Source organism: Ictalurus furcatus, chromosome 3 (assembly GCF_023375685.1).
Source record: "Ictalurus furcatus strain D&B chromosome 3, Billie_1.0, whole genome shotgun sequence".
Taxonomy (NCBI): Eukaryota; Metazoa; Chordata; class Actinopteri; order Siluriformes; family Ictaluridae; genus Ictalurus; species Ictalurus furcatus.
The window spans coordinates 670,441-695,471 of NC_071257.1; the positions used below are offsets into that span (position 1 = coordinate 670,441).

At 42.7% G+C, this 25,031-nt stretch overlaps 4 protein-coding genes across 15 annotated transcripts in view; 1 reads left to right on the plus strand and 3 right to left on the minus strand.

The window, feature by feature from the left end:
- The window catches only part of wdr35 (WD repeat domain 35), a 21,358-nt gene extending 15,851 nt beyond the window's left edge, over window positions 1–5,507 (minus strand). For all 9 annotated transcript variants that reach the window (XR_008385453.1, XR_008385452.1, XR_008385450.1 and 6 more), the window contains exons 1-12: window positions 5,284–5,507; window positions 4,895–5,012; window positions 3,421–3,492; window positions 2,841–2,933; window positions 2,540–2,668; window positions 2,175–2,308; window positions 1,815–1,980; window positions 1,500–1,645; window positions 1,273–1,398; window positions 943–1,128; window positions 634–666; window positions 112–172 (exon numbers count right to left, since the gene is read on the minus strand). Coding sequence is in view for 3 of the 9 variants with exons in the window: in XM_053620226.1 (XP_053476201.1) it covers window positions 112–172; window positions 634–666; window positions 943–1,128; window positions 1,273–1,398; window positions 1,500–1,645; window positions 1,815–1,980; window positions 2,175–2,308; window positions 2,540–2,668; window positions 2,841–2,933; window positions 3,421–3,492; window positions 4,895–5,012; window positions 5,284–5,307 (1,288 nt within the window). In the remaining 6 variants the exon portion in view is untranslated. The remainder of the gene's footprint in view (window positions 1–111; window positions 173–633; window positions 667–942; window positions 1,129–1,272; window positions 1,399–1,499; window positions 1,646–1,814; window positions 1,981–2,174; window positions 2,309–2,539; window positions 2,669–2,840; window positions 2,934–3,420; window positions 3,493–4,894; window positions 5,013–5,283) is intronic.
- Window positions 5,508–6,104: 597 nt separating this feature from the next.
- Window positions 6,105–13,759, minus strand: matn3b (matrilin 3b). Its single transcript, XM_053620145.1, has 5 exons — window positions 13,577–13,759; window positions 11,715–11,913; window positions 9,092–9,667; window positions 8,141–8,269; window positions 6,105–7,132 (listed from the first exon to the last, which is right to left on the minus strand). Exons 1-5 carry the CDS (start codon window positions 13,757–13,759, stop codon window positions 6,993–6,995), a joined length of 1,227 nt encoding a protein of 408 aa, XP_053476120.1. The 3' UTR covers window positions 6,105–6,992.
- An 816-nt stretch (window positions 13,760–14,575) lies between these two features.
- On the plus strand, window positions 14,576–18,327 carry mtres1 (mitochondrial transcription rescue factor 1). 2 transcript variants are annotated; one of them, XM_053620232.1, is made up of 4 exons: window positions 14,576–14,624; window positions 15,817–16,262; window positions 16,598–16,670; window positions 17,456–18,327. In XM_053620232.1, exons 2-4 carry the CDS (start codon window positions 15,829–15,831, stop codon window positions 17,636–17,638), a joined length of 690 nt encoding a protein of 229 aa, XP_053476207.1. In that variant the 5' UTR covers window positions 14,576–14,624; window positions 15,817–15,828; the 3' UTR covers window positions 17,639–18,327. The 2 variants fall into 2 exon arrangements, with proteins under 2 accessions (XP_053476207.1, XP_053476206.1); XM_053620231.1 differs by having other exon boundaries at window positions 14,579–14,768.
- An 822-nt stretch (window positions 18,328–19,149) lies between these two features.
- bend3 (BEN domain containing 3) lies at window positions 19,150–24,694 on the minus strand. Of its 3 annotated transcripts, XM_053620229.1 has the most exons (5): window positions 24,257–24,692; window positions 22,766–22,840; window positions 22,595–22,649; window positions 21,889–22,061; window positions 19,150–21,779 (listed from the first exon to the last, which is right to left on the minus strand). In XM_053620229.1, the coding sequence occupies exons 3-5, from the start codon at window positions 22,644–22,646 to the stop codon at window positions 19,566–19,568; spliced, it is 2,439 nt and encodes an 812-aa protein (XP_053476204.1). In that variant the 5' UTR covers window positions 22,647–22,649; window positions 22,766–22,840; window positions 24,257–24,692; the 3' UTR covers window positions 19,150–19,565. The 3 variants fall into 3 exon arrangements, with proteins under 3 accessions (XP_053476204.1, XP_053476203.1, XP_053476205.1); XM_053620228.1 differs by lacking the exon at window positions 22,766–22,840 and having other exon boundaries at window positions 24,257–24,694; XM_053620230.1 differs by lacking the exon at window positions 24,257–24,692 and having other exon boundaries at window positions 22,766–24,240.
- Window positions 24,695–25,031: the final 337 nt, after the last annotated feature.

A 25,031-nucleotide genomic window follows, 5' to 3' on the forward strand; every position in this document is an offset into this window, starting at 1 on the left:
TTTATTAAAATTTTTAATCTGTTTGTGTCCCCAAGTCCCCTGTGAATGAGCCGTTGCTATAGAAACGATAACGTATTAGAACGAGTGCACTGATATAAACCTTTTGCTCACCGATGTCGATGTATTTGGAGTCCAGAGGAGTCCCGATGGAGTTACACAACACCAGCACGTACTGCAGAAATACAAACAGGAATAATAACAGCAGGTGAGTAACTCAGCAGGTACAATTAAATCGGACCCTTTTGCATCAAAAGAATTAATATAAATATATAAATGAACAAAAACATGTACACTTTTGCATACAGTTAGCGAAAAAAAGTGATAATTATTATACAGGTTTTTTGACACCCCTAAATCAGCTCTGGTGCAGGCGGTTGCCATGAGAAGTCCCGTGATCGTTTGGAACGAGTGAAGCACGGTGGTGGTAGCATCACATCGAGAGATACCCTAACTACGTACGTATTTATTTTTACATGCACGTATAAACGGTGTTCCCGAGCCGAGCACGTCCGTGTGTGATTATTCAGATCTGCAGTTTGTACTGATCGTAGCTTTTACTTGTTAGCGAAAATAGCATCGTAGCTCCGCTGCACATCTTAGAGTAAAAAGAGAAAAAGCTGTCCGTCTTGTTACCGTTGCTGTTGCTGTGTCCGGGTCTACGTCGTCCTGTTAGAGAATCCCGGTGGTGTGGGGGTAGATAAACAACGCAGATTAATGAGACAACAATTATTAACAAGAGCCTGTATTGCTCGGGCATTTCCTTTAATAATGCTTACATTATTCATCATACGGCTGAATATAAAGAGAACCATGTATAATTTATCATCATTTATAGTTTATACATGCTAACCTGGCTCTATAAGAGACAAAATAGGGTAGATGTTATAATATAATAATGTTGGAAACAGATGCTGAGTCAGAAGTGTGTGTGTGTGTGTGTACCTGTGGATGAGAATCATCTGCTTTAGTGGCCAGAATGCAGAAATCCCCACAGGTGGTGACCGACATCAGACTCTTCACGTACTTCACAAACTTCTCGTTGTTCTTCGTGTCCCAGAACACCACGCTGTACTCCATCCTGTCTGGCCGAGTGTACGCGTACACCACCGTGTTCAAGCAGTAACCCCACTGCACACGGTCAGACAGAGAGAGAGAGACACTAGCGTGCGTTTAAAGACGTCAGCGTGCGTTTGTTTGTTAAAATAAGACTCTTTATCCATCGTTAAAACTCTCACGGTTAAAACAGAGCCGAGGCTGCTCTGATGGTTTTACCTTGTAATCGGGTCTGATGTTGGCAAAGTAAATGTAGGAATCTACAGCCAGGCCGATCCTCAGTCCTCCACCTTCCCATGATAGCGCCGTCACCTGTTTACCGGGAACCTTCAGAGTGCGGAGGTGCTGCACCAGGAGCCAGAGGAACGCATCGGGAACAGTAAACAATGTCAGGGGAGACCAGAGAAATATCCTGAACGCTGTTATTTTCTATTTATCGTCTTCACCTCTCCGAAAGGTGTGTAGAAATTCAAGACGTTGACATCTTTGTCTCCTCCGGGGGTCCTGAGCGATCCGGCTATGGCGAGAACGTTGCCGCTGTGGTTCCACTGGATACTGGCGACGTTCATAAGGGTGTCGATGATCACCGGATCTACACAAGCACACAAACACCCACACAACACGAATGAGGAGAAGACAGCGTTCTGTGCGTACGATCTCATGAGTGAAGCACGGTGGTGGGAGCGTCATACACGGGGCTGCTTCTCTGCAAACGGTATCAACAGTATCATACACGGATCCGGGACGACATGGGAACTCACTTTCGTCGTTCTCGTGGCGCATGACCTGGCAGCGTCCGTTGTCGTAGCAGATGGCGAGGCAGGGGCAGTCTGGCTCGACGTAACCCTCGGTTCCGGCGTACCAGTGGATCCCTGCGATGCTGATAGCTCCGGTCAGGTTCGTCAGGCAATGCAGGGTCATCTTCATCTAAACACAACGCAGAGTAAACGAAACGCTGTCGTAGAAGAGCAACGAAACACTTCGGGGCGTGCCGTTATAGGAAAATAATCGACTTCAGAGTGGTAAGAGCAACTCCGCGTCATCGCACCACCCTGCCGCTGATTATTTTCATATTAGCACTGGGAAATATTCAGCTTGTCGTTAGCGTGGTGTGTACTGACGATGAAGTTGCCCTGGTTGTCGTAGATATGGATCTCTCCGTTGGCCATTCCGAACAGCAGGATCTTACTATCGGGCGACCAGGCCACGTGGGCCAGCTGGATCCCCTTCAGCTCCTTCCCCCAGATCCGGTTACCTGCAGAACATCCACATAGCGCTTACAAGAATCGCATCAAACTGGAACCAAAGGAACGTAGAGGCGTCCATGGAGCCAGCACTACCAGCAAAACGATCATTTAAGAAACAAACACCGAGGGCGTTTCATCTCATCTGCTGGACAACAATGCTGTGGCTTGTTAAGTGGGCGTGAATAACAGTCATCACCAAGACCCGCCCACTCTAATCAGCACCGTTCGAGTTACCTTACCGTCCACTGATCCCACAATAACGGCTCCGTCTTCGTACACGATGCAGATCTTCTCGCCATCCGCGTTCCAGCTCATACTCCGCACCACTGACTTGTTCCTGTTATTGATCATCTCCTCGTACCAGGAGCCTGTTCAGAACACAGCACACAGGAGTGTTAATGGTGTAGGAAGAAAACCCTGTGGTACAAATCTGGAAAAATCAATCTCGACGCAGATCTAAACATCTCCTAACGGATTCAGCCTGGTTTATTCCTTGTATAAAAAAAAACAATATTAATAATAATAACAACCATGTCCCACCTTTGTAGAGCATCCAGACTATGATGAGGCCGTTCTGGTCGCTGGTGGTCAGTTTCTGGTACTGCTCGTTCCAGGTAACTACCTGCACTGCGCCTGTACGCAACACAAGGCATCAACAGAGGCTTCGACAAAATCAAACTTAACCAACAAGACCTAATTGGCATAAACGCATACATAAATTGCTACACGGCTGATGAAAAGTAAAGTAAACTCTACCTTCTAAATTCGCTGTTTGTACCATTTGCTAATTTGTAAGTGGATTACTAATGACGACTGGGTTACTTATGCTAAATGTGGCCTCGATGATCGATCGATCGGCTTTCAGCACACGATTGATAGCGTAAGCTTTCGGCTAATGTCGCAAAATTTGAAAAGGTCTATTCGAGAGTGCTATTTGTGGTGGGTGCTTGGACCCCACACATCGCTGCACACTCGCAGCTATAGGATGTTAAAAAACTGCATAAAAAATAAAAAAATAATCAGATTATGTACATTTTATAATGTCAGACAAACAAACCTGACTTGTTTACTTATACATATGTTTATTTATTTATTTATTTATTTTTATTAACCAACGTACCGGTGTGTCCTTCTAGTGTCTGGTTCATGGAGAGGTTACTCGGAGCTGCAAGACCTTTCAACTTGGCATCGTCTGTAACGGTATAACGGCACAGGACAGATGTCACTACACAGGACTTTTATCAGGATGTCTGCATAAATAATGTAATATCACCATTGAGTGCAAAAGTTTGTGTCCCCCATGAAATGTACCGCAGGTCTCCACTATTCAAAACATAAAGCAACAGAAACTCAAGTCAAAACCCTCTGGGTCTTCAGGTGTGATTAAAAGAACAGAATAATTGTGGGTCTCGGTATTACAACTGATCAAACCTGTTCATCTGGTGTCATTTAGATTGTATTTTTTCACCGTTAACATCTTAACATGAACGATTTATTATTAGGCTCATTTCATTACTAATGGAACGCTTTATTGCTACTACTCTACCCTGCGCTTCTCTGCTCTTATTGTGTGCGAGGGGTGTGTAAAAACGTTTGCACTCGATTGTACGTGCATTAGTAATGACGTGTGTCGGAACCACTCCAACACACACACACACACCCACACGACAAGCTACAAAATTCCAAACCAAGTGTCAAAAAGAGAGCAGCGTGTGTGTATGTGTGTGTGGGTACAGCAAACAAAAAATAGTAATATGTTAAATATATAAAATAAATAATAAGTAAACAAATAAAGAAAGGAAGGAAGAGAGAGAGGGAGGGGGGGGTTAATGGATCAAAGAGCAGAAAGAAAAATAATTAGTAGACAGAATTAGGAGGGAGACTGTGAGAGAGAAACGAATGAAAAAAAGAACAAGATGAACAAAAAGAACAAATGAATGAAGCAAACACCAAAGAAAGAACAAAAGAAAGAAAGCAGTGAAAGAACAAACAAATAACTGAATGAATAAGAAGTGGGGAATGAATGAATGAATGAATGAAGCAAACACCAAAGAAAGAATAAAAGAAAGAAGTGAAGGAACAAACAAACAGATAAATAAGAAAGCAGAGAACAAAAGAAAGAAACAGCACAACACTAAAGAAGCAAAGAGAGACACAGAAAGCAAGAGAAAGAGAGAGAGAGAGACAAAGAGACAGAGTGAGAGAGAGCGAGAAAGAGACAGAGAGTGAGAGAGAGAGAGACAGAGAGAGCGAGAGAGAGAGACAGGACAGATAGCGAGAGAGAGAGAGACAGAGAGTGAGAGACAGGACAGATAGCGAGAGAGAGACAGAGAGAGAGAGAGACAGAGAGAGAGAGAGACAGAGAGAGAGAGAGACAGAGAGCGAGAGAGACAGAGAGCGAGAGAGAGAGACAGGACAGATAGTGAGAGAGAGACAGAGAGCGAGAGAGAGAGAGACAGACAGAGAGTGAGAGACAGAGAGCGAGAGAGACAGGACAGATAGAGAGAGAGATAGAGAGAGACACAGAGAGTGAGACAGACAAACAGAGAGAGAGAGACAGACAGAGAGAGAGAGAGAGAGAAGTGTGTGTGTACCTGTTTGAATCTCCAGTTTGAGGACCTTCAGCAGACCCTCATCTCCTCCACATGCTATAAAGCCCTGGTTTCTGTTCCAGGAGACACACTTCAGCTTAATGTTGTTGGGAATCGCAATCTGAGGAACAAACACACCAGCAGCCCTCAGTCATCATTCATCAGCGCTGCACCCCATTCAGTCCATTCATATTATTATTATTATTATTATTATTATTATTATTATTATTATTATTATGGGATTTATCTAGCTAGTTATTTACTCATGTCATATAGCATGCATTCCACAAACTAGCAACAAAACAGGGGAAAAAACATAACATATGTAAAGACTTCATTTCAGCAAATAATAATATTTTTGCATGAACTGTGTTCGTTGTAGTCGGAGTTACCTTCTTACTCAGGTAAATAAACATCCTTGCTAGCTGTTAGCTTAGCATAAAAAACGCGCTCAAAACTATTATTTCTTTAAAAAAAATAGCTTTACGCTGCAACTTTAAACCAAGACAAAACTACTGTGATTAAATTGAGTTCAGAACATTTACTAAACATACACAAACAGGTTTCTCAGTTCGCAAAACATTTCGGTATAACGGCTCCAAACAGCTTTCTTCGTTTCTAGGTAACCAGCCACGGGAAATGACGTCACTCAGAAGCGACGCCGATAAAATAACTGCTTTTTTTTTTTTTTTTTTGCTGTTCACGGATTTCTTTTATTCATTTAATGATTAACTTGCATACTGTTTTTATTATTTTTTTATTATTACAATTATATATTTCTATTTTGATCATTAATTAAAATAGTAATCATTATAACAGTGATGATAATGACAGTTATAAATTGTTGTAATGCAGGTTTCTTTCACTGTACAACGTGCTATATATATATATATATATATATATATATATATATATATATATATATATATATTAAAAATATGTAAAAACTTTTTTTTACATATATATACATATATTACATATACATATATGCAAGTCCGTTTTTTACAAAAAAACGGACTTGCCGGGTGGTTGTTATCGTGTTCCACGTGGTTGCTAGAGTGCTGCTTGGGTGTTGCTACGTGGGATACATGTGTTCTACAAGAAAGTGCAGTTTAACCAATTATGTGGTTTCTGTCATATTCCAGGTGGTTGTTAGTGTGTTGCTAGGTGGTCGTCATGGTATCCCATGTGGTTGCTAGGGTGTTTCCACAATATGTAGGAGACACGTTATACAGTATAAATCAATCTCTTTGCGATGATAGAATAACGACAAATGTTTCACAAGCCATTTTTATTACCTAACAAAAATCTATACAAAGAATCACAAACAGAGGGAACATCACACATTAGATTTAATCTTTCCCAGAGAAAAAAACATTTCTCCTAAAATAAAACAAAAACAAACCTTCATGAGGTTCTCTAAATCTTTTATTTTTACAAAATAAAAGGAGACTGGACAAACATTAATGAGTCTACTGCATCCAAGTTTTTATATACGATCGATTTCAGTCTACTCCAAGTAAACAATAACGGTAGTTAACTGGGTTACTTTAGCTTAACATGCTTTTTGAAAGATAAATGCAAAGCAGCAGAGGAAAGAGGAACGTCTAATAGGCTCAGCTACAAGAGAGCGGCGAGCTGCTGAGTATTAGCGAAGGACAACGCCATCACGCGAGTGTGCAGATTCAGCGCAGCTGGAACTGATCGACTCTTCTTGAAAGATCGTCCAGTGTGAACAGTCAAGGAAAACACCGATCACATAAAACATTGACCAAAGCGCAAAGACATATGATGCTAAATCGTACGCTAAATCTCGCATCATTAACACAGTCAGTGTGTATTGTGTGTGTATTTATACAGCCATGTGTGCTCATTTATGAGTGTCTCCCCGTCAGAAAGGGTTCCAAGAAGAAGTGAAGAACTTTAATTATCCAATGAATCTCCAAACTATTACTCGTCCTTTTTATCCTAATATCCAGAACCTGTCAGGAGTTTAACATTTAGCCTATTGGTACTTGGTACACTCGTATAGAAGAGGTTCTACATGGTTCTACTTGTAGTAAATTCTGTATGCTTTGGCAGTTACGATGGTGAAATGAACTTATGAATGAGCGCACTCGTAGCAGTGATGTGAAAGGATATGTTTGCCATTTATCTCTTTAATACTGTGATGGACTTTCCTCTGGAACGCGATCTGAGCTTCACACATGCACGGTTCCTCCACCAAATCACCACGAGCCTCTGTGAGAAAGCCGAGTGACACACAGGAGAAACACACACACACGTTATTCCTGCTGAGAAAGTCACATTTTTATAGCTTAATACCTTGATATCAATTGAAATGTGAATACAAATCCAGTAAACTGTGAGCACAATAACGTCGAGTTGAGTCACACTTGAGTCAGCTACCTAACGTTAGCTAAGTTAGCTAGCTTAGTGTTGATGAGGTTTAGCTAATTTACTCAGAAATTATCCAAAAGACACAAAAATCTGAGGTAATTTCCTCAAACAAAACAATGGAGGATAAAGGAAACAACAAAGTTTTTAAAAATATGTTTAAAAAATATGTTTAATATGCTAGTTGAGTACTAGCTACTTAAAGCAATGCTAGTAAGTGAGCTAGTTAGTTTAAAATAACAAGCAAGAAGATTGTAAAATATACATTTGATATCCTGCAATCAAACTGTGTTTAATGTAGTTAGTCAATGTACTGCTAGCTAGTTGGCAAGCTATAGCCACCAGTACACTGCTAGCAGGTAAACTAGTCAAGTCAGCCAGAACATTGGATTAGCATATCATTTAAATACTGTTTTATGTAGCTATTCAATTTACCGGCGGCATAAAACATTGCTAGTTTGCAAGCTAGCTAGTTTAAAAACAACAAAAGACAAATAAAAACACAAACACATTTAATATACTGCAATTAAATTTAGCGTAATAGAGCTAAATGGTGTATTGCTAGCTAGGTGGAAAGCTAGCCAGCCCTACATTGCTAGTAAGTAAGGTAGTTAAGTTAGCATGCCATCAAGTCATCTACGTTATCGGCTATATTTAAGTGGTGTTGTAGTTACTTGATGTAGTAGCTGCTTGCATGTACGCTAGTTAGTTAGCTAGTATGCCATCACATCAGCTAGGTAGTTAGCCAAGCATTTTTCAGAAGCGTAACACAAAGTTCAATCCCCCCCTTCCCGAGTGTGGTTTGAGTGTGTTAAACAACCAACATGAGCATGACAGATTTTACAGACGAACCCTTGGCTTGTGAGCATGTTTTCTTGTCCGGGTTAAGCACATATCCCTCTCTGCACTTGCAGTAGTACGAGTTGTAGTTGTTCACGCATTCGTGCTCGCAGTCGTGTCCGAGGGCACATGCATTGATGCCTAGAGACAACGATCAGGACTAGCAGAGTTAGCAAACAAACAAATAAACATACACGTGTCCATCATACATGCGGTCAGACCACAGTGTTGAATAGCAGAAACAAATCCAAACGATCGTCTCTAATGATTCCCCGCACCAATCCTGCGGCGCGTGCGCTCCAACGTTTCTTCATTCCTCTGCTCACAACTTTAGTTACTACAAGAAATTCGTTCACGTAAAAATGAAACAAAAAACTTATATCCATGTGTTCATCTTATTCTGTGTTTAGAGACGTTACGTAGATAAATAAAGCTTGGAAGGAAGTAGCAGCGATCACTGGTGTCTCTGATGACTGCACGTAGCTAGAGTTAGCTTGCTTTGCTAATCTAATCTGGGAACAACGCTTATACGGAGCCTAGCACGCAAATCAAGCAACCGGGTTTCACACTGTATAGTGTTTTATTTAACTTCTGTTCAACTAGCTCGCTTCCGAAATCACGTCCAAAATCGACAAACAGTAGTGACTTACTTTGCTAGCATGAACGTAGCAACAAGAGGCTATGAGACGAACGAGTGCAGACAACATAAATAAACTGTATTTACAAGTGTAGTTTCAAATTGCAATGATGTTATGTTTAGCATCACTTCAAAATGGCGACCGCTATTGAAATACGGTGAACACGAGTAAGGAAGAAAATATCTAAAGAGCTTTAGGTACTCCATTTCTACCAATTTGGTTTTCGTTGATCGTCATTTAAATAAAGATAAGATTATATTTGGTATTTTAAATGAAATGCTGCACTTGTATTACCTTGCTAAGTTGAAAAAGTTCCTGATCTTACCACAGAGAGTTTCCCTAAACTTGGACGTGAGTTTCTCGATCACGCCGTACGTCTCCACGTAGAACACGTGATCGTCCAGCGGCTGGCTCGCCATCGCTTGCAGAGATTTCATGTCGGCCCTGTCCACTCCGACGGCGTAGATCTCGATCCCGAGAGCCCTCGCTGAAGCCGACACCTCCTCCACTTTGTCCTGCGGCCGCCCGTCCGTTACGATGATGGCCACCTTCGGGATGTTTTTATTCGCCGTCCTAGCGCCGGACTCTTCGGTGAACGTGTGCTCCATCGCCGTTTTGATGGCCAAGCCGGTCATGGTCCCGGTGGAGAGCGGCTCGACCCGAGAGAAGGCACGTTTGAGATCCGCTTTGTTGGCGTACGTCTTCAGGAGGAACTCGATATTGACCGTGCTGGCGTAGTTGACCAATCCGACACGCGTGGCATCGACGCCAACGTCCAGCGTGTCCACCAGGTCCGAGAGGAACACTTTGACCTTCTCGAATTCGGCAGGACGTACGCTGCGAGAGCTGTCGATGACGAACACCAGGTCCAGCGGGCGGCTCTTGCACACCTCTGCCGGAGCTGAGGATTATGGGAAATATCTTTTTTTTTTTACATAAACACAATGCAGAAAAAAATAGCAAATACAAACGTCTGGATAATGATTATTCTTCTGTTCTTCTATTACACCACAGCGATTCTGGATTCTGATTGGTCAGAAGGTGTTAATTAATCACAGGTTCATATTTATGCACTCGTTATCGTTTCTATGGTAACATCATTGATATAGTGACATTTTGTGTAAGCAGATGTTTGGTAAAGCTGTAACTTTAGGTTTTCAGACATCTTCAGGACAGAGGGGGACAGAGGGCTGAGGCTGGTGAGGGAACGACTGTTTATAGCTCCTATACCGTAAGTGATGAGTTGTTTAACAGACATTCCACAACTGGAAAAAAGTACAACTCCAGGACATGTATTAGTTGCTAGCTTAGCCTACATGAAGAATTATTTTCAGACAGCATTAAATTCAGCAGGACTTTTCTGAAGTCAGCGCTTATCCATGATCCATGATATATTCTGAAAGAAAGACAGGAAAGTGTTGGATTGTAATCAGGTAGATGCACTAAATGAGAGGAAGAACAACAAGATGTTGTTAGTGTGATCATCTGATCAGTTTATCTGACCTGGGAACTGATGAAGAACCTTAAGATCAAGGTCATAACACAATAGATATACCAAATGTCTGTTTCTATCAAGTCATTTTTCGGAAGATCTGATGAAAAATTGATGAAGCTCCTCAGACAAGTAGCAAGATCCAGTGGCTTTCACTCATTGCTACCAGACATCGAGGTTAGATGGTTCTACACTCATTTAAGGAGCTCTAAGAAGGAGCTTCTTCACGAAGAAGAAGAACCTCCAATGAGATCCTAACAAACATATAGAGTGAACCAAATGTCTAAGCCATGTAAGTTCCGGTAATAGTCTTGAAGATGTTTCTCCACAAGCTCTAGCTGCTCTGATGAACATGGTGATCTGAGGAAGCTCCCATTTGAATTGCATACTCAAGAAGTTTGTCCACTCATCTGGGAAGCTTCATTGTTTCTGATTTGAAGATGAAGAACCAATGAAGCTCCTCAGATGAATGGAGAGACATCTTAAACCACGAGTCTAATATCACTGATTGGTTCCCATTCATTTCTTTCTGCAATCAGGGTTCTCCAACGAACTGAAGAAGATTCTCCGCTCAAGAATTGGTTCTTGGGTGAAAGTTTGTTGAATAAGTGAAGAATCTTCTTCAGTAGCCACCTAAATGTCTAGTTTCAACCAATAAAGCTTCTCTGGTGAAACATCTTCAATTACAAGTCAGGTGGCTTTGAGTTATTACTACCAGACATTTAGAATGCTCATCTGTATGCCTACTGAAGAAGTTTATCAGAAGTTTCACAAATCATCTGAGGAACTTCATCAGTTCTGATGTAGATGAAAAACTCACAGTTCTACAATAAGTTCATACATCTAATCATCTTGATTTACTACTTCTTCCTCATTACATTCTTGAACTTTTTTCATATATGTGAGGGGCTTCATCAGTTCTGGTCAAGCAGAAGAACCGAATATGCTCTTCAGATGTGGTGAAACATATGAAAGTACAATTCCTGTGGTTCTGACTTATCACTACCAGACATTTAGGCTACTCTATGCCTACTGAAGAACTTTCTCAGAAGTTTCTCCAAACATCTGAGGAGCTTCATCATGTCTGATGAAGATGAAGAATGCTCCTCATATGAGCAGAGAAATGTTCAGTCAACTTGTCTCACTATTCCCAGACATGAAACATCCTGGGATGTTTACAATCCTGAACCTTCTCATCTAAGAAGTCTGAGGAGCTTCAACAAAATGTAAACAAAGACTTGGTGAACTCCTCAGAACATTACGACGTTAAAGTGGACCTGCATGACTGAGAACCATTGTACATCCATGGCACCACCTACAGTAGGGAGGAATAAAGGGTGAGAGATGAATGGAGAGATGGATGCGTGAAAGATAATACAGGTCTCATGAAGCTCAGCATGCTCTGTGGAGAAAAAAAAGGGGGTAAAATGGGAGGACTTCCTCGTCCTGAGTCTACCTGGATGAGTGGGAGGAGGAGCAGCAGGGGGAGTGGTGGCACTCAGGGTACTGAGCGGCAGGGTGATGGGCGTCGTGGTGGGTAAAGTGGGAGGAGGGGCTGGAGTTGTGGTTACGGTTGGAGTGGGCACTTTGGGTGGCGCTGTGACGCACGGCTTGGTTAGCGTTAGCTTTGGTGGCACCACTGGCACAACTGGAGGCTGGACAGGAAAGACGGGTCGGTGATGGGGAAACACGGGCCACTTCCAAGGCGGCCGATGATGGAAATTCCCGTGAAACCTGGGGTTAATGGCATGAGCTTAGTGTGGTAAGAGAGAGAGAGAGAGAGAGAGGGAGAGGAAGAGAGATAGAGAGAGAGAGAGGAAGGATGGAGGATTAAGGCAAGTATGATGGCGTCTCGTATGGAGAGATAAAGAGAAAGAGACAAAGCTAGCTGGAAACAAAAGCTCGAGGATGAAGTCCTTTTATGGTTCCTGCAAGCGATAAAAATGCTAAATGCTGATAAATGCTAAAATTAAATTTAAAAAAGATCTCAAATTTGCCTGTCTGTCTTTCCGTCTGTCTCTCTATCTGTCTGTCTGTCTGCCTGCCTGCTTCTCTCTGTCTGTCTCTCTCTATATACATCTCTGTCTGTTTCTATGACTGTCTGTCCGTCTCTCTGTCTCTTTGTCAGTCTGTCTCTATATATATCTCTGTCTGTCTGTCTCTTGATCTATCTCATTGTCCGTTTGTCTGTCTGTCTGCATCTCTGCCTGTCTGTCTGTCTGTCTCTCTATCTATCGCTCTGTTTCTATGTCTGTCTCTCTATCTGTCTGTCTCTATGCCTGTCTGTCTGTCTCTTGATCTATCTCTCTGTCTCTCAAACTATCTCTCTGTCTATCTGTCAGTCTGCATCTTTGCCTGTCTCTCTCCTATCTCTCTCTCTGTCAGACTGTCTCTCTGCCTGTCCCTCTGTCTCCCTGTCTCTCAGCCTGTCTCTCTCCCACTCTCTCTACCTGTCTCCCTGTCTGTCTGTTACTCCGTCTGTCTCTCTCTCTGCCTGTTACTCTGTCTCCATATCTGTTTGTCTCGATTTCTCTCTCTCTCTCTCTCTCTCTCTCTCTCTCTCTCTCATGGTGATATTCTAAGAACTAAGAGCTAAAATCTACTTCCTGACTGGTAGCTATTTTCGTCACTATTTTGATTAAAGGGTCCTTTTGTGTTCATGTTATATATATATATATATATATATATATATATATATATATATATATATATATATATATATATATATATATATATAATTTAACCTAAGAGGTCTTTAGAGGCAGTGCATGTAGCGATGTTAGTCCGATATGAGAACTAACTCTTGTTTTTATCCTGACTGATATCTCTTCAGAATTACGATCATTACGATCATTCTGTAAAGAAAAATCCACACATTAACACTGACTAACGCTGAGGAGAAAAAACAAACTGAGGACAAGGAAGTTCTTTCCATCTCATAGAGTAGCTACATAATTAGTGAATGCTATGCTCAAATTGTGTCAAAGATAAAAAAAAATGATGAAATAAATGAATCATTATTTAAAACAGAAGTGTGAATAATTATATATTCCTTCCTAATCTAACCCATGTACACAGATTATTATTATTATTATTATTTTAAACATTTCAATATACTTTGATATATTAATATGTTCATGTCACAGTTACGAGTTATTAAATTACTGTAATATTATTGTGTATTAGTCTTATTCCTCTGTAACAAACTTTTGTAGAAACCCTTTTTAGTTTTCTCTCAGTGTCTTCGAGAAAAATCTTTGCACCTGCACTAATAAAGAAACATTTCCAGCTTTATGAAGAAGAATGTTTCTCAGAGACGTGGTCCATACCTCCATTGATGATGTTTCCATGAGCAGGTCTGCTGTAGGTCAGTGGTCTGCGTCTCGCTGCAGGTCTGTCCTGGATAAATCTGTACGGTCCGTATGTCGCCTCGGCCTCCATCATCATCATCAGCAGCAGTGCTGTCAGGAAACGCATCAACGTGTGTACAAACCAGGCCATGCTGCTAGAAACGTCTCGGGTTCCTCACTTGTGCGTCGTGTAACTCTGTTTGCGCTACTGAACTAACTACTGAAGAGCTCAGTACATTTAAAGACCCAGGCTCTGCCCTCTGAGGGACCAACAGCCAATCAGCACACTGGGTGGAGATCTGGCAGAGTATAAAGACAGATTTTTTGTTCAGAGAGAGAGAGAAAAAAAGAAAGACAAAAAAAAAATGAATGCTTTGCTTTGGGAAAGGAGGAGGAAGATGTACAATACATCATTTATTATTATTATTATTATTATTATTATTATTATTATTATTATTATTGAATTCAATTATTTAAATCAAAATCTATTTTAAGATCTAAGTTAGTGCAGTCTTCATACTGTAATATGTTACTTTCTTTACTGGGATGCAAACATTTTATTTTTATAACATTGAATTCTATTTGTTGGAAAAGTAATGATGGGAAATCTAAAATGTTTTTCAGTAATGCAGAAAATGAACTAGATTACAAAAAATAAACTAAATAAAAGAAGACTTTTGCACAGGACTGTATATTACTAGTAGCAGTAGTAGTAGCATTAGCATGTATTTACCATCAGCTTCGGTTTTTTTACCGCCATTTTGTGTTGTACATGGTGTCTAAACGAACTTATTGATCTAAACTATGTGCGTGTCAGAAAGTATTGAATTTGAGTAGAATTTGTACCCTGTCTGTGGAGCACATATGAATTGTGAGCAGCTGTAGTTGTAGTTCCACTCTCCGGCCGCTGGGGGCGACATGACACACTACAGCTGTAACACACTTCTTCTCCTGCGACACTTCCGGTGCTCGCTGTTTACAAGGAGACAGCAGGCGGAACGTCCGAGTTCATGCACGTGAGGCTTTAATAATCTTGATTTTTAATTCAGTTTTGTGCTTTTTTATGCGTATTAAAGTTATCCGGAGTTGTTTTAGTGACTGTACAGGAGGAGTGTGTGAAGTTACCCGCGGTGTTTGGACGTGTACACACTTATTTGGCGGTAATAAAATCTGTTATTAACCTATCGTTATTATTATTATTCCTCAGTCAGGAGGAAACTCTTGTTCTTGTTTATTATTATTATTATTATTATTATTATTATTATTATTATTCCTCAGGTAGGAGGAAACTATTATTATTATTGTTAGTTATTCTCCTTTTCTCACTAAAGTGCCCAATAACTCAATAACTGAATGGTAAAAAGTTTAGAAATTTGGCGCAATGATACTACAGGCCAGGAGTAACTCCCACACCACAAATGGCGCACATCAGCCCATAGGTGGCGCTACAGCCCACGCGTAAAGTCTACGTGATTTTCCCTCCGCCCCACGAGTCCAAAATGTCTGAAAATTGGTATAAATGCCTTATTTCTCATGGGGAACAAAAAAAGCCTTTGGGACCCATAAAGTCTGCCATGATAGATTTTCCATTACATAGCCACAAAAATCTTCTCCTCATGAACCGTAGGTCCGCTTGCCTCGAACCGTGGTACATGCGTGCGGGATACATGTCTTTCTGTAGGGTGATGAGCAAGAAGGAATCGAGTAAACATTGACCGAACTATTTACATATCGGTCTTCACCTCACCCACACAAGCAAGGACTTTTTAAACTTCAGTGAAACTCGGCTCAGTGACGCTGTTCCAGACAACGCGCTAGTATGCTTTTACACCAAGTAAAGGTGGTGTACAGACGTAACAACCCTGGAGATGTGCTGTCCTAATTTAGAGGCTCTCGTCATAAATTGTAAGCCTTCCTACTCACCGTGGGTGTTTTTCTCCTTCCACGTCCCACCAGAGGCAATATTATACTGGATCACTGCTACACCACAGTAAAGGATCTCTCACACGCAGCTTTGGGGCTGTCTAATCATTGTCTATTTCATATTATACCGACATACAGGCAGAAACTGAAATAAACCCGTAATAAGGACTGTAAAAAGATGGATTTTGGCATTCTGGTGAAACGTCGGTGTATATTTACGCGTTGGAGTCCATGGCGAGGTTAATCTCACCCCGCTGTTCTGTGTTTGTGTTTGTTTCTGTGCAGTGAGAGGAGAAGATGCAGAGTTTATCGGTCCAGGCTCTGACCCTGCGCCAGCTCGGGAGACTCACGTCGCTGCAGGTTCCGTGCGCGTGGCACGGCGCGAGTTTATTGCTGCGCTGTCCGCGAGCGCTCCACGCACGTCAGCTCTGGGGCCCGAGCGCTCCTCTGGTTCAGCGCTCGGCCGCACTCTTAAAGCACCGAGGCGCCGCGCGCGGTCCGCCCTACCAGCAAACACGCTTTAAGGGCTATAAGAAGAAAAAGGGGCGAGCTGGAAGTGCTCAGGAGGAAGAGGACGAAGAAGAAGAGGAAGAGGATCCGGAGGCCAGCGATTACGAGGACGAGCTGCAGGAGGATCCCAGTTTACCCAAAGACTATAAAGATCACCAGAAAGCAGTTCAGTCGCTACGCTTCGACCTCGTGATGAAGACGGGACTCGACGTCGCCAGGCAGTAAGAGCTGGAACACGAATACACATACACACCGATAAACCAGGGCTGGGTGATATATCGATAAAATATCAATATCGTGATAAATAATTTCACAATACACGTTTCTGAGATATCGTCGGTATGTTTTTAATAATTACAGATTAAACGTTACTGAATGGACGCCGTTGATTTGGCGTAACGTTTGGCCACGCCCACGCGACACAAACTACAAGCTTCAGAAGCGACGTCGCGCGCTAGCATGAACGCAGAGCGAGAAAACGCTGTAAAAATGCTAACAGCGAAATCGAACATTTAAACTGTGTGAATCTTTGCTCTTTTTTATTTTTCTTTCGCAGTAAAATCGAGGATGCTTTCTACGACCACAAGCTGAGGCTGAACGGACAGAAGCTCATAAAGAAAAGCAAAACTGTGAGTTAATCCCCCGCCCCCCGCCATTCCCCCCCGCTCTATATTTAATCAAACGATCATCAGAAATGTTTATTCGTAATCCTAATTTAGAAATATATTACAGAGGATTTGTGTGAGGGAGTTTGTACGCATGTATATATCACTTATTTTTCATTTTGAATTTACACATCCGATATTGTTAGATTTAATACTAAACAAATAATTTGTATCAATTAGGTCGGTCTATATATATATATATATATATATATATATATATATATATATATATATATATATATATATATTATAAATGATTTTAAATAATTGTATAAATATCCAGTAAACATTTTCTGTCTTAAATGTTTTTGTTCTAACCTCATCCAAAGAGTAGATTTAACAAAGGTAATAAGTATGCAAATTTGCACTGTTTATTATAATTAGACTCAGCCTCATTTGCATGAAAAAAATGCATTTAAATTTTTTTTACAAACACGACAGAAACGTTTAAGAAAATCAACAAAAGGTTTAATTGTGCACTGTATAATTTTAGCATGTAGTTGAGGTTTTGTATGAAGTATTGGCACCCCTCCGCCCACACTTGAGTAAAACTCGAGAAGAATTATTTGCGTTTGCTCAGAGTGTAGGGATTAGTTCGTGAGTTTTGTTTAGCATCCTTATTGCAGATACTGCGATATATTGTGCAGCCCTTAATAAGAACAAACCTGTTGGCTTTTTTCAGAAGGTCTTTCAGATAGACCGTGACAGCGATGTTGTGGTCTTTCTTTAACGTCTGGCTCCACCTGCAGGTGAAAGTGGGAGACACGCTGGACCTGATCGTCGAGGAGGACAAAGAGAAGGACGAGGTGACGCTGAAGAGAGTCGTCCTGAAGAAGATCGTGGGAGAAACGAACGACGGAGAGAAACAGAAAGTGCTGCTGCGAAGCTGGAAACATCTCCAACTTCCCAAACGAGACGCCTTCAGAGAATAAGCAACGTTACGATGAACCTTCTGACGTGTTTGGGGGTTCCCCCCCCCCCTCCCGCTCTGTTCTGGAAAGACGTCATAGTTGACAACTGACTGAATTTAATCGACGTTGTCTCAACATTGTAGGGATTTCACTCGTGAGATAGAGTCGAGGAACTTGTACAGGATTATTTATGGGTCTAACAGTGAAAGCTCATCTTGTGTGGTTTAAAATATTTTGCATATACCACGTATTAAATGTTCACTTCACGGCAAGTGGCTGATCTTTTCATCATCGCGTCATCCAATAAGGCGCAGTGCTGCTCAGCATTAAACCTAAAACCATTTCTAACGATTTAACATTTGATGTACAATGGTGTTTTCACTTTATTGATAGCCAATAATGTTCGAAAATTCCCCAGATTTCCAGAACCGTCTTCGAGAAGAACACCAGCACCATCACATTCACATGTGCTAATTCTAATGGTTATAAAGACACACAACTGAAACGAATACCAATCTCATCACTGACGCTCCGTCCCAAACCCGAAATGTTCGTTTCGTTCGTTAGAAAAGCCTTTGGACTGGTGAGGGATCGCGTCGACATGACTACATAACACGTGTACAGTAAAGTGACGAGTTCACTTCCAGATCTGAAACAACAAAAAATTATAATAAAAAATGCTTTGTATAATCTGTAGACCAGAGCAATTTAAGTTATAATAATATAATAATAATAATAATAATAATAATAATAATAATAATATGTGGGTAAAAATAAAACACGGTAATGATTTAAAATATTTTGATATTTTTTGGGAAAACATAGCTGTACTTTAAATAATTCATATTTAGAAAAAAGATTTTTTTTGCAATACTGTAAATCGTATTTGTGGGGAAGGAAATGAGGAATTCTTCAAAAGAATATTTTGTGGGGAGGAGATAAAAAAACCCCATAGCTGTACTTCAAAATCATTCATATTTTGGGGGGGAAACAGTAATACTTCGTAATAATTTAGATTCGGTGGGTTATTTTTGATGTCACTTTATGCGCGTTCGTGCTTACTATAGCGAGCGCGTTTATATTTAAAAATCCGCAGCTCACATGTTTCTTTAGTGTTCCTACTGAAACAGAGTGTTATTGCATCATAAAGTGTAACAGCCAATCGGGTTCCAGTATGCAAATTGGATGCAACGCAACCCTGCGTCACAAAGGGAAGGGGGCGGGGCATGTGGGTTTCAGAGCATATCTTGTAAATCTTGTTTGAAGTTATTGGCCGGCTGCTTCACTGCAAAGCACCATGGGAAAGACCGTCTCGGCCAGTCTCTTTTGCGATAGAACGTACAATTCGAGTTCTGGATAGAGATTATTTGTGGGAGGGACTTCCTGTATCGCCAGCACACGTCCTTTGAAACGTTTGTGTTAAGTTTATTATGCATTCAAAAAGGGGGGGGAAACCCCCCAAACTTTTGTATTGTTTTCCCTTCGATTTCTCTTGTACATGAACACAGCACCCGCTAACCAGACAAACCAGATCCGTTTCTGATGAAATGCAAACTTTTATTTAAAAATAGTCATCGATTTGCTTCTCTATTTTAGTCTACAGCGTAGCTAGGACATCAAGTTAGAAAAACACCAGTGCTGCAACGTTAGAATGAATTAAAAACAAAATATACCCCTCTCTGCCGTTACTAAAGTGACTTGGAACTAAAGATTCAGTTCTTTCCACTCGTGTATCGGCTAGGCTAAGGCGACGATAGCTTTTCTAGTAAAAGTTAGAAGTACGATAGCTTGGCATATTAATATTATCTGTCGTTAGTGTCATCGTTAATTAGCTTCGCTGCTGTAGCTCCATCTTGTAAACAAGGACCTACTCGATGAGGATCTCGTCGTTTACAGCTCGCGCCGATGGTCTTGTGCAAAAGTTAGAGTTTCGTTCAGGCGTAAATCGTTAGGAACACGACACGATGCTGTTCGATCTCTTGGCCTTTTTCAGGATGTCGCATTTCTTGCGATTCGGGCGCCTGCAGCGCTCGTCGATGCTGGGAACGCACTCGTAGTGCCACACCTCCTCCATTTTATCCGCCGGGTACACGGCCTCGACGTAATGGCGGATGAGTCGGAGTCGCACGGGGTCCAGCTGTTTCTTGTTGCAGGCGCCCGAGTGGTTGTACTGAAGCCTCAGGTTCTCGTGCGTGAAGAGTTCAGGAAAGAGACGGACGAGAAGACGGGCGGCGAAATTCCCGACCGAGAGGCTCTGCTGGACGATTTCTCTAACTTCGGAGTCCGTGAGTAAGTACGACGAAGGCACTGGGAAGTCTGGATCGGAAACCTGGAGGTCGTCCAGAGGAATCTTACAGAAGTCTTTGCTACTTTTTTCGGGTGGCAACGAGGGCACGTCGAAGTCCTCTTTCGGACGATCCGGGGTGATCTGGCTAGCGGTCATGTAGTCCCCGAGATCGGAATCTTGATCCGAGGTGTAGGTTTTCCGCTGCTGCTGGTAGGAGCGACGCTGCTCCGTGTCTCTACGCCTGCACCTTTCATCAAGCTTCCCTACAAACTCCAGGGTCCAAACCCGGTCGTTTTTAGCTCTAGGGTAGAGCAGCTGGACGTAATGGCGGATGAGGTTGATCCGGACAGGATCCAGCTGCTTTTTTCCCAGCGAGCCGCTGCAGTTGTAGTGCTTGCGATTGTTTTCTTGCGTGAACAGTTCGGGGAACATGAGGACCAAAAGACGGGAGGCGAAGTTTCCGATGGACAAGCTGCTATTGTAGATGCTCCTCAGCTGCTCCTTCGTGAGTAGGTACTCTTGTGGAACGTCAAAATCCGGCCGAGGGACGTCCATTTTGTTGAAGTCGACGGGTTCGAGCAGCAGCCTTTTCGACCTCCGGTTACACCTTTCAAAGTCGGAAAAATCACTGATCTTCACCACGGAGACATCGTCAGGGAGAGTAACGGGGTTGTAGATCTCCTCGGGGAGGTTCTCCTGATCGCCACCGTTGGCGGAAACATTCTCGAGCGCGTCCTCCATCCGCTGCACGCACAACTGCAGCCAGGTGTCTTCGGGCATTTCTGGAAAATTCGCCTCCATGTATTTACGGATAATCTCCAGTCGGTCCGAACTGACCATCAGCTCTCCGACGGTCCTGTGGCCCTCTGGAAGTCTCCCTTCCTCAAACACTTCGGGGAACAGTCTGTTCAAAAGGAATACCACAAACTCCTCAGCTGACGTGATGTCGTCGGGATTCTCGCCGCTTTCTTGGGAATCGAACGCGAGATCCGATTCGACGTGGCCGAACTGGCCGCCGTTGACGGCGGGGTTCTCTCCGGAATCCAGCGACAGCCCCTCGTCTTGTCCGTCCTCGTTGATGAAATGGCAGCCGTGGTGGTTTTGGTCCGCGTCGAACCCGGTCCGTTTCCCGCAAACCTGCCCGCTCTCCATGTCCTTCTGAGCCCAGAAACGGTTAAAAAAGTCGTTGATCTGCGGCAGGCACTCGTTCTGCCAAACGTTTCCGTTCTTGACCAGCGGGTAGCACGACTCCATGTAGTTGCGTACGAGTTGAAGGTGCAACGAATCCAGAGCGGCTTTGCTGGCGACGCCACAAGCTCGGCAACCGTGGGCGCATTCTTTAGCTGTGAAAAGCTCTGGGAATAGCTGGACCAGCAGCCTGCACCCCAGTTCACCAGCGCTGGAGGTTTGCTCCATCAACTGTCCCAATTCCTCTCTGGTCAGCTGGTATTCCGGTGGAGGCTGGAACTCCATAGCCATCTCCGAAGGCTTGATCTGCTTCTTGATGCGCGTCACTTCTAGTGAAAGAAGGTCCACCTTGCTGTGCAGCTGAGACATGCTGGAGTTCAGACTGTTGAGAATGAAGAACATCTTTTCGAAAAGCGGATACAGATGAGAATCGGGAGATACCGGGGACGTAGAGGATCTGGAAGACGACGCCGCATCGAACCTCACGTGAATCGGGCTGTCCAACTTTGGGAAAAGGATCCCGTTACGGCTGACCCGGGTCCCGGATTCGTGCTGATCCATGTTGGCCTTTTTCTCGGAGATACGATGGGAAATGCCGTATAAAGGCTTCCGGTATGACGATACGGTTCTGTCCTGGGGGGATCTGGGCGTTTCCTCCGAGCCGCCACCTTGGAAAAGTTCTCCAACCTATAAAAGGAAACAGACAGGTTGCTGCGAAGTGCTCACGGTCATTCGGGCGGGTTTTAATTACTGACGCCTGAGAACCGAATCCCTTCCGCGTCACCTGCAAAGTTACCTTGGCCTTCTTTCTGCCGGCGGGCTGGTTCTGCTCCGAGTCGAGGCCGTCGAACCCGTGCGACGCAGATCTCTTAGCGATCCTCCGAGCGAAGCGGTTCAAACACTCGTCCTCCAAATTCCGTTGCGTCTCGACGTCTGAAATGTCGTCTGCGTCCTTCTCGACCTTAACCTCTGACAGAAATAAACGGGCATGTCAATACGCGCGGTTTTAGACTCGTCTCTATAAACATACGTCGAAACGGACTTTTTTTTACCGCCACAATAATTTCTACGATGTTTTACTGTTTAGGCAGCATTTCAACGTAAAAAGACCCTCGGCGGCATCTTATTCAGGATACGACGGACACGTGTTGCTGGTAACAGCTGTATTACGCTCGTCTGGTAAAAAGAGGGCGGGGCCTTGTCGGTTAAGCGTCTGACGCCGACGCACAGAGTGGACTAAAAAGGTCATTACGTGTAACTGGAGACAATAACCACGTGTTATTTATGACATCTTTATCAGATTTTAAGCGCCATTTGATATCTGACTGAAAGTAACCGCCTGGGAACGTCACCAAGATGGCCGCCCATTGCACGGACTTTATAAGACGGATTGAAACCGTGACAACCAGCGCCAAACTCGTGTCACAAACCAGCAACCGTCTGAACACAGATTTCAGACTTTTCTGGATAACACTCACAGAAAAAAACAAAAAACCTTTTACCTTTATCAAGTGCATGTCCATCTGATTTAACGCCACACTCAGACGAGTTCATTTCCTGGAAAAACAAACAAACAAACACACAAACAAACAAACTTATTACATAAATTAAACTTTATAATGGTGTATTTTACATCAAAACGTTTATTTATAAAACAGGATGAGCACACTTACCTATAATCCATTAAATTCATTACAATACATGATGATGATGGTGGTGATGATAACAGTGCATGATGATGGGTTGAACTAAATGAAATGAAAAAGTTTACATGTGGTAACACAAATAGATTTTCTATATCCTGACGCCGCCGCCGCCTGCGTCACGATTGGCCGGTAGCCACCTCGCGTTCACGGCAGTGAAACTGTAGCTCATAACGACAGTCGTTATTAAAGCGATGAACACTTTGGTCTCGAGATCACGAGGTCACGCCCACGCCAACCAATAAACATCCCATGTACGCATTAACCGTCAATTCTAATTAAACTGATTATAATTACTCACTTCAAAGCACGTACGTGGCGCGGCCGTCCGTACACGTCCCTGCGAACGAGCTGTTGCTATAGAAACGATAACGTCTCCGAACGAGCGCGTTAATATTAATATAAACCTGTCAGAGCTGCCGTTATAGAAGATTAATCAACACCTTGAATCTGACCAATCACAATCCAGAACTCGGTAAATAAAACAACTCTCTGACCACTGGATTTATCACAATAAATCATTTTAAAAAGCATTTTTAACCTATGCAAATCAAGCATGAATTACTGATCAACTCATTTGCATAGTATTCTAATTAATCAACATCTGGAATCTGACCAATCGCAATCCAGAACTCGAACAGCGCTGTTGTTTTTAAAATTAAATCATCTAAAAAAAAGTTTTAAAAAAGCATTTTTTTTAAATCATATGCAAATCAAGCATTCATTATTATTATTATTTGCATATTGTCCTGATTTGACATGTCACATGTTTCTTGCTGAGACTTTATGAATAAAAGTTCTAGGGCGTGGCAGCAGGTTCTAACACTTGATAGCGGTACTGAAGTGCACGCGTGAGTGACGCACCAGCCAATCAGAGCGCAGGGAGGCGGTGCCTGTCGGAATACCGGCGGTGAAAACCAAAAACTTATAAACACCACCCGTTCACGTCCTCATTCTTAAGACTTTAAAAAAAAACCCCACGCGCTCCACCGCAAACCGGAAGCTCTTCGTTTACTACAGAACCACGGAGTGTGTGAAGAGTTACACGTGTTATGAATGTTTTGTTTTGTTTTGTTCCCCTCTCTCAGACCGGAAGTCGACCCGCGCGTGGTTTTTTTTTTTTTTGGTCCCGCGCGTGACGTGTGCATTCCCGTGTTGCCAGATTGGGAAAAAACCTCCACGCGTTCTAGGAATTTTCGGTTGTTTAATGAGGTCGCGCGGATGAAACGGGGTCACGCGGGTGGGTTAGAGAGTGGAGGACTTCGCGGAGGGTTTGTATCGAGTTCAAAGCTTCATGTCGTGATTAGACCGAGGGGGAGAGAATCCAATCCAATCCAACCTCACGAGGGGGGGGAGGAGGAGGGGGGCGAGAAGACAACACAAACAAACAACAGACGAGTTTTTTTTTTCTTCCTCGTCACTTCATTAAAAAAACCCAAAAACCTAACGGGATAAACTCACCCCGGTTCGTGCGTCTCGCGGCTCCACGGCACCGTGCGGTTCCTCACGCGGCCATTTCCGCGTCCGTGCGTTCGGTCCACGCGTGATTCCTGGCTCTCCGTGTCTCTGTGTCCCGTGGTCGCGCGTGACGTGACGGTTTTGTCGATGCTGTGTCATTTCCGCAGCTGCACGCGCACTGTGGACTGTGGGAAAAAGTGGGCTATGGCTCGGTCCTGAATCCCCTCCTCCCCCCTCCCCCCCCATTCTGGACGTGTAGTGCACTAGGTAGGGTGCGCGGTAGGCACGAGAGGTGTGCGCCGTTATTCCACAGTGCGCGTGCGGTCGGTGTTCCGTGCAGGGAAGCAGGCAGGAATCTGGGGTTCAGCGCGCGCCTTTTCACTGCAGAGGTGTACTTAATAACTCACTAAATTAATTCATCATAATAACAAATACAGAGGAGTGGGAGAACCCGCACTTTTTTTAATTCCACACTGGTTGAAATATTATAATAAAAATGTCGACAGTTTGAAGTTAAAAACAAATAAAAAAAAACTCTAAAAGTAGTTAAATAGTAGTAAAATGGTAAAATATGCAAATGATGATTAGTCTTGATAATAAACTAAATAAAATACTGCTAATATAATAATAATAAGAAGAAGAAGAAACAGTCTTACATGTGCTGTTTATAGGGCTTTTAATTCCTGATATTTTAAGTTTTTTATGACTTTTATTTAATTATTTATTAAAATAATTTACATTTATTTTTTTAGCCAAAAATAAAAAAAAGTCCACTACA